Source organism: Chlamydotis macqueenii, chromosome 12 (assembly GCF_036417535.1).
Source record: "Chlamydotis macqueenii isolate bChlMac1 chromosome 12, bChlMac1.mat, whole genome shotgun sequence".
In the NCBI taxonomy this organism is placed as follows: domain Eukaryota; kingdom Metazoa; phylum Chordata; class Aves; order Otidiformes; family Otididae; genus Chlamydotis; species Chlamydotis macqueenii.
This window is the reverse complement of record NC_141567.1, coordinates 9,138,467-9,147,626: the sequence shown is the minus strand read 5'-3', so window position 1 is coordinate 9,147,626 and position 9,160 is coordinate 9,138,467. Positions and strand designations below refer to the sequence as shown.

General features: G+C 47.7%; 1 protein-coding gene across 1 annotated transcript; it reads left to right on the top strand.

Annotated features, from left to right (window-relative positions):
• The first annotated feature begins 522 nt into the window (after positions 1-522).
• Positions 523-702, top strand: CTXND1 (cortexin domain containing 1). The gene has a single exon (XM_086757696.1). The coding sequence runs from the start codon at positions 523-525 to the stop codon at positions 700-702; it is 180 nt and encodes a 59-aa protein (XP_086613822.1).
• Positions 703-9,160: the final 8,458 nt, after the last annotated feature.

Here is a 9,160-nt window from a genome sequence, read left to right as displayed (position 1 = left end):
ATAATTTTCACTTTGCTTTCTGCCACTGAGAGACAGGGAATGTTTGGACAGAGAATAAAATTGGGATAGAAACAGTCTGCTCTGCCATTTGTCTGCCCTTTCACACTAGCAGAAGAGGAGAGGAAATATTTTTGTGATTGGGAAACACCAAGACAAGAACAGTGTCTGTGCTCTTTTTAGAGATGATATTTCAAGTGGATAGTGTTCTTTCTCCACTGCTTCTCTTTTCTGTGTTAATGTTGCTTTTTATGGTCTAATATTTCAGAAAGACGCCTTAATGGGCTAAATTAAGGTGGAGACAAGGTTTCTGCTGTTCACAGCTCTCACAGTTACCTGCACTATGACATTTCCAGCAGCTTTATTTCCCTACAAGATGGTATCACACAGATTTTCTGTTTCAAGTTCTACCCTTGAGGTTCCCCAGACACCTGTGTGTCCCTTGTGTCTGATGCCGTGCTTGTTTTGCAGGTGGTCGATGATGGTAGGAGTAAATATAAAGCCAGATGAAGAGCGGCATAAGCAATGGAGGGACCAACCCCAGAGCCTGTGTATGTTGATGTGGACAAGGGACTGACGTTAGCATGTTTCGTCTTCCTCTGCCTCTTCTTGATTGTGATGATTATTCGCTGTGCAAAAGTCATCATGGACCCTTACAGTGCCATCCCTACATCTACATGGGAGGAGCAGCATCTAGATGACTGAAAGGACTTCCCTAGACAGAGCCATAAAATGCTGCGACCCAGGAGGCCTTTTCCCACCGGGGAGGCTAACACACAAACAGCCATTTTCAGATATGCAGGGTAAAAACAATATCTCCAAGAGCACACAGTGGAAATGAGTCTTGCTCAACAGATCAGGATATCAGCAAGCCATTCTGGCAGCACAGTTTAATACTATGCAGCAACCCTTATTTTACTGAAAACAGTTATCATTGTAACTCAAGTAGCACAAGACTCTCCAGATTTCCTAGTATAACTCTTGGTCTAGCACACTTTGCCCTTCCCCTCAATATCTCTCTCAAATCCAGGGTAACCATCAGAATTTGGAAGTGCAACAAGAATATTTTGTCTTTCCTGGAAATATATTTCTTCAAATATCTTCCTCAGTCATTATATTGCTTTTTCAAAAAAGGCCCAGATTTTATAATTTTGTATCCCAGAGCATTATTAAGTAGAAGCGCTGAAACACCCCTAGTTGAGTAGGGTTATATGAGCAGATTTATTCTCCGCTCACTTGGTTCTGCATACACACTCCCTACCGCACTGCGGTCCTATTTCCAGTGATCAGGATACAGAAGCACTCAGACTGTGGTTCCCAAGGGGGCCACGGACTACTCTCAACCCTGGTAGCACCACCTCGCTCTATCCTACTCATGAAAATACTAGGCATTTCATCATCTACCATGGGTCCCTGGATTAGCCAGATGTGTCAGACCACTTAGGATGAGCCTGGTAGCCACCAGAAGTCCATGGAGCAGAGCTTGGAGACTGCTGGCTTCAACTACATGGAACATGCTGTGACTTTCAAAGAGTGAATCCATATGCAGCTTCACCCCTCTTTTGTTTCAGGTGCACTTCGGTGGGATGAGACACAGAGTGACAGAGGCAATAAGCATTGCTCTTAGCTTTTGTCACTCAGACTCCCCAGCGTAACAGTTACAGTGACATACAATAACATGCATTCTACCTCGGAGAAATACAGCACCTTTCAAAGAAGATTTTTCCCACAAATTCGTAAGGTGAATAGCTGTACATTTCATTCCCTCAAGTCATTAAGACAGCCATTATGCAAGAAGGCTGAATGAACAGAGGAGCTTTAAACATTTCTTATTTACCTTTTGAACAGTGGTGATGGAGGGATTCCCATGTCCTCTATTCCACCTGAGGTTTGCTCACAGCTGCCTTTTTTAGTGACTACATGCTCAGCTTAGGGGATTGTAAGGAGTTGCTGAAGCAATATGGAGTAGGTACAGCAGTCAACAAGCATCATCAGCACATGAGGCTTGAAAGCACAAGTCTGCAAGAAGGGGTTTCACTATTTCTCCTCTTCCTTAACATCCTACCTGATCTCTAGGTTCTTAACACAAAGCAACGCACAGTAGGTGAGAAAGGTGGAACCAAAGGTTGGAGCAAGGAGTCAGGACATAGACTTTGCAGGTTACTAATCTCAGCTCTGGCAGATTTGTTTGACGATCACCCAAGTCACTTCTTTATGTGCCTCACTCTACTCATCAGTGAAATGGGTACAACAACCTTAGCTTATCTCACATTTTGTCTGTCTCGTAATACCAGAAAGCACTTGGAGAGCCTTAGACAGGGACACAGAAATGAGGTATCGATTCACAGCTCTTCCTTGTGAAACCAGCAGGGAAGGTCTGAATCTCCGTACACAGCAAGGGAAGTTCTCCCCAGGCAGAGGACTTGTCCAAACTTCATTTTGCTCTCTCATTAAGACTGTAGCATTCTGAGTCATGCCAAATGGTGTCTGGCTTTTAGATATTCCACTGATTTCTGAGGACAGTCTGGATGCAAGGTGCTCAACACTGATTACAGAGTTCCCAAAATAGCAGGCTATGAGGCACACGAAGATTTTTGCATGGATCTTTTGCACTGCACAATTTTCACTGATCTCTGTTGTAGGAGATCCTATTCAGGAGGCAGAAGATTTGAGGATTGGCTTTAATCCTGCTATTCCCTACCAAGAGACCACTAGTGCTTCAGTTACCCTCTGCAGATTGCTCATCAGGCCATTATTTAGCCTCAGTTTCTGCTAGCCAGTTAGTCACTGGTAACAGGACTTTTTCAAGTGTGAAAAAGCAAATGCATTGGTCTCTCTTATTCATGAGCGTGTCTATATCTGTACCATAGGAATGGATGCCCTAGCTCAAAGGAGATTGCTTCTGTTCCCTGGGCTAAAGTTTAGAACCCATTCTTTATCACTAAGTCTCATATCCCACTTTAATATGGGTGGGGCTACTTACAGAATAAACAAAAACCCCAAATAAGTCTATTTTCAAGCTAGAGACACTTTCACTTTGCAGAGTACCTGGCTGCATTCACAGCTGATGCAGAGCAAGACCAGAGCTTGTCATCGCTCCTCCCAATGCCAATACTCCACTCAATGTTTATCTGCATGCAGAACTCTTTGTCATGTGTCACTGATAAGCCCCTGTTCAGCTAAGGGCTTACGCACGTGCTTGAGTTTAAGTCTCCGAGCAGGCTGCCTGACTATGCAGAGACCAGGGTCAGTCACGTGCCACGTCCTTGGTCGGGCAGCGACAGCAACGCACAGCCCTCACAGGAGCAAAGCCTGCATGAGAACAAAGGGTTATGAATGCTGGGGAAGCAAATCAACAAGTTTGCTTTGCCACTTTTTTTTTTCCTTTGTCCATCTGTACAACCATTTTATGGATTTTCCTTTAGGATCTTCAGGGAAGACCCCTATGGGTAGCTCTATTTTCTAATAAAAAGGTACTTATTGTCCTGGCACAGCCTGTGAAATCCATCCTTCTGTTGACAAAAAAAAGGTGTCCATAACCATCTACATATTCACGTCCAACCATTTCACATGACTGTAAAAGTCAAAGCGATTGTTTTTATATAGAGAATGTAAATGCATTCTAATTCCTGCCTTCCCCCACTGGTTACAATCACACAACTTCACCGCTCTTTAACCAAAAGCAATACTGAACACCATGCTGAAAGCAGAACTTTTATCCCCCTTGCATTCAGAGCCGGGACCTGCCCACTCGAGGTGCATCACCGCAGCTCCCGCCCGACGCCGGTCCCAGCTGGCAGAGCTGCGCTCACGGCCCATGGAAGGTCTGGTACAGCAGGGGCTGCATCACTGGGCTTGGCAGTAACTTCAGCTGCATGCAACAAGTGCCTCTGCTAGTTTTGGTTCTTTTTCAATCATTATGCCATACTACCAGCAATTGCACTCAGAGGAAATAATTCCAACTTGTTGCAAGTGTATTTATCTAATGCAATAAACAGCTTAGACGTGGAAAGCGTTCTTGTCTCTGTTGTGGTTCACTTCTAGATGCCAGGATCTCTTAAAAACCACCCACAACACAACACGATGATTTTCAAGACAGACCTACATTCCTGACAGCCCTCCTTAGAGGGCTCCCTGTGAGCAGCACCCCTGCAGACCCCCAGGCGCTGATGGAGCTCCAGGCGTTCCCATGGCTCTGCTGGGAGGCCAGCCCCTCCAGAGGGGTTGTTCCAGGTTGCTCCCTCCGTCAGGAAAAGTGCTGAGCGGGGCAGAGCTGCAGTTCGGTGGGGCACTGCAGCATGCCGTTTTCCAGCAATTCGTTATGAGTAACTAACTGCATACCCAAAGAAACAGGGCCACTGAGACGAACCACAGAAAGTGAAGAGCGTGAAGCATCTGTGGGGTCTCTTTGAAGAAGCCACAGAGTATGGGATAGGCTGAGTAAAAAGTACGCAGGGAACTCCTCCTCTTGAAAAAGATGAGGAGACAAATTACTAATTCTTTCATCCTGTAAAAAAACTCTGCCTGAGAGCTGGGTGCTTTACAGATCTGCTTGTCCCCGCAGCAAGTCCTCTGGCACAAGGACCTTTGTGCCTGAAACCCAGCTTGCCACAAAGACAAAACCCCACTGACAAGTCGTTAGCCATGCCCTGGTCAGAAGCAGAGGCTGGAGTCTTTATGCTGTTTTCAGAGCAGCTACTATGGCTGATATAGAGGACACCTGAACCCATGCCAGCAGTGGCTGAATTTGGGCAGACACCCCGGAGAACTGCGAGCATAAAGGTTTTTCTGAAGGAAACGAGGACTGGTGTGAGCCAGGGAGCCACACAAGCAATGCTGCTGCAGCCTGCGGCAACCAAAGGTGTTCTCAGGTTGTGGGTCATTACAGGTCTTGGTGAGTAACCTCAACCCACACTACTAGAGCTCAGAAGTCAGGTCAGCTCAGGACTTTGATGGGGAAAACACTGTGCTCAGACTCCAGTGATCTCCATGGCACGCACAGGGAGCATGGTGAGGACAGCAGACTTCATGTATCTGACAGGTTCACCACAGAAGAAAAAAATGAGTGTATGAGAGAGGAAAGCAGTGACTTTTCCAGACAGCCCCAAATTGAACTTCCATGGAGCCAGCCTGATGCCAGTCCCCATGCCACCTGCAGCTTGCATGCTGCCCCATTAGCTCTCAGTGATAACTGAGCCTACAAAGCCTTGAGCTTCTCCACCTGGAAACACCCAAGGACAGCAGTGACACTGTGACCTGCACACAGACCAGGCATTGCTGCTGGGGCAAGGAGCCCGCCCAAAGGGGCGGCCACCTCCACAGTTTCACATCTTTGAGGTCAAGGTGGCAGTGCACGGAGCGACACCCATGCACCAGCTCCCCGTGCTCAGCTCAGCTCTGGTCCGTGGCGATGCTGGATGTGCACCAGCACCATTCCAACAGCTTCGGCTGGGCTGCCTGTGGCGTGAAAATCCTGCTGAACACAGGCTGGAAAATTTAAATTCATCTTCTCCCCTTCCTTCCCCTCTTTGTCCCTGACCTTGTCAGCCCAGATCTGCCAGGCTTCAAACCACTTGTCTTATCTGTCTCCTGATTTTACAGCTCAGGTAACTTGATTTAAATAAAGGATCTTAAATCCCCAATTTTAACCATATCTGAATGCTGCAATGGGAATTCTTTATTTCAGTCAACATTCTTTTCTATTTGCACTTCTCTACTTTTTAAAAAAAACTATTTCCCTTAAACATGGTTGATACCCTTGGGCCACTACTCCTTCTTACATACACAAACATTTCGAAAGCAATATACAGTGTGAGATTCCTGGGTGCATTTATTCTCAGGGTTCAATTCGATCCCCAATGACGTTAGGAAATGTTGAACAATACATTTGTGAGTTACAAAGCTCCATGTTTTGTACTGGGACTTGGCCAGGCAGCTCCCAGAGAGAAACCAGAAATCAATCAAGAATTTATTAAAATTGCATTTAAGTGCACTGAGGCTGCAAGGAAAGTGAAGTTTTTTTCAAAACATACTTCATATTTAAGACTAATTGGGTTTCTCAAGCAGCAGCTGCATTGCCTCTGCAAAAAAAAAAAATTAGAAAGCACAGGTCCATAATTAAAACTTCATGGAAAACCAAACGTGTGCAACAGAGAAAGCATTGACATGAAGATGTTCTCAGGAGTGAGGGGTCACGAGAAGGATGAACAGGTCAGAGCAGATTTGTACAGGGCAGCACACTGCCAGCACTTTAGCATGTCCCTCACGTACTTCCAAAGCCTTCAATCAATTTTAAAATTCCAGAAATGATCTCTTTCTTTCTCACTAAGCAGCAACTGTGTGGGCATCCTGAGCAGAAGCAGCAATCAAGGCTGAGAAATGGCCTCCTGCCTTACTGCTTAAAGCCAAAACCAATGTGAGCATCACCTACCAGCTCTGTCCCTCTTAAAGTCACTACCTTGACCTGAACGGCCACTGAAAGAGCATTTTACTTTGAGTTATTGCTGCCTGGTTAATGAAAGAATTATGAATATTGCTGACCTGAACATTTTCATCAAAACTGATTTTTCCCCCCATGATATCACATCCATTTCTAATTAGAATCTCTGCAGAAATCTATTTTTGTGAAGAACACCAGCATTCATACAGAAAATCCATTATTGCCTTTAAATTCTGAAATACGCTTTAGGGTTTTATTCCGTGCTTTTCTTTGGACACTTAATTACACCAACAGCACCATTATAAACTATACCCAACTTTCTCATTACGCACCAACATGCATCTCAAACAGTATCAAACAGATGCCGCCCTGAGTTTACTTACCAGCAAAATAAAAAAACCAGATGAAACATCACCAGGCAGTGAGATTCATTGCCTGCGTGAGCCCCCCACGATAGGGCTGTATGACACAGAATCACCCCCCACCTCCCCGAGACCTCCCACCCCACATCCCAGCATTACTCACACCCAGGATCTCTGCGCTCCAGCACGAGGTGCTGCTGGGAACTGCCGACCTCCGCTGAGCACGAAACACCCGGCCAGTGAGAAGGATGCTCCAGGCAAGCACGAGAGTTGTAGTTTCCATTGAGATGTGCATTTCCCATTCCTCTGACCAGGAAAGGGCAGTCTCTTTTCCCACGTGTGACCCTGAATGAGGCCTCTCAGGTGGCTGACACAGCAGAAAGGTTTTATTTTCCCCCCAGGCCCCTTTTGATCCAAGGAGGAATTTCTTCTACACACAGGTCACAAACCCAGTGCTACAATAGGGCAGAGGAAAAGGAGCTCTCAGTCCAATTTGTTTTTTTCTTTTTCATTTTTGCTGGAAGCCAGGATATAAGCAAACTAAGGAGAACAGATTTAAATCAAATTAAAGTTAATAATCTCTAGAAGCAGAGAGCTCCATGCTCAAACCTAATGCAGCAAATGCTTCCAGAAGCAGAGGGGAAACTCTGTGTGGAGAGGGTCATTGAAATGGCCCTTCAGAAATAAGCTTTTCTAAGCACCAGGTCTGCACACTGAGCTGTGAGCGCCCAAGGTGAAGCACCTTCCTGCTCCAAGGGCCCCAGCCAGCCTCACCCCTACACTGCAGGCACCTTCCCCCAAAACCAGAAGAGAGCTCCACAACCTTCAATTTAAAGGCCAAGGGTGCAAAGTGGTCACAGCTGCCCCAGTGGTGGTGGAGCAAGCAGGTGCCCAGAGCACCTGGGTGCTTCCCAAACCTCATGTCGGGGGCTGCTGCCTCCCTGGGTGGTGGGTGCTGCTGTGGCCGTAGTGCTGCCAGCCCTAGGTGAAAGCAAGCTGTTTTGAGGACAGCACAGTGCATTGCAGTATAGACATGCCCTTCATTTTCCCCTTGACACAGGGTGCCCTGGCCAGGGTGAGAACCAGCAGTGCCGGTGGCTCCGGGCTTGCTGCGTCAGGTGAGGCCCCGCACTGAGCTCCCCTTTCTTCCCAGTGCCCACCTGAACAAAGCCCACTGCCTTCTCCTGGGGGTGAAAAGAAAGTGGCCTTGGGCATAAAAAAATAATTTTTCTCCTTTTTTAGCATCTCCTGGCTTTCTGGCCCCCATCCATGCAGCAGGCAGCAGATGTCTCTGAGCTTTGTCCTGGGCGAGGTTTTGGACTTTCTCCAGCCCACCTTGGAAACCTGCTGTCTGCACTGTATCTGAGCTCCTTTCCAGAAAACCTCTGCCTTCTGGGAAGCTGGCACTTCTCCAGGTGTCCCCAGGCTAGGGGTCACAGGGGGGACCTCACCGCCTCCCGCCCATCCCCGGCGCAGTGCGGGGAGTGTGGCCACAGCACATGCAAAGCCACCCTCCTCCCTCGGGGCCGGGGCTGGGGGTGGCAGCCTGGCTGTGGGTCAGGACCCAGCCTGGGGGGATTTGTGGTCGGGTGCCTCTGTCCTCCCGGGGTTTGGTTTGCAGCAGGGCTGTTGGCACCGCTGACCTTCCTGCCTGTCCAAGCAAGGAGCCCAGCTTCTGCTTGTCAGCAGTGATTGCAAAGCCAGGTTGGCTCTTTGGGACAGGAGCTTGTTGCCCTTGCACAGGACTCGCCTTTGCCCTGCACAAAGCTAGCAAAGCACTATGGATTTAAGTTTCTAGTAGGTATTCCTGCACCCAGAAAGCCTTGATGCTGTGGTCCTTCCTGGCTCCAAAATGTCTTGCATCAAGGTCAAAACCCATGACTAGCAGCATACTGCCCCAACACCTTCACCAGCTCTTGTCCATAGAGAATTTTTTCCAGGCTTTTCAGAAAAGCATCCTTCCTTTCAGCCCACCAAAACCCCTCTGTAGGGCTGTGGCACCATAGGAAAGCCACAGTGTGCTGCCGCCACGGCTTTAGCATCGAAGAGGCCCGTGCAAGAGGCAGAGACAGGAGAGTGGGACTGCTTATGGAAGCCCTGGTTTGAATGTCCTCTCTTTGGGTCCAGCCCTCCCCTCAAACACTGCGTTTCCAACACATCAGGTACGGCAAGGTGCGGCGTGGATGTTGCTTCTGCGGAGAAATTTCTCCACTGGATAAAAGCTTCGTCTGTGTCCTGCTACTGCTGCCGGGAGTACAGCCAGGCTGTGCCCAGAGGAGCCGCAGGAATTTTTTCTAAATCTGAGAGAGAAGGTGTCAACCTGTGCTTGTCCTTTGAGGTCAAATGAGAGCACAAAGCATCC

Coding starts and splice junctions, on each gene's coding strand:
- CTXND1 (XM_086757696.1), top strand. CDS start 523: ATGGAGGGACCAACCCCAGAGCCTGTGTATGTTGATGTGGACAAGGGA.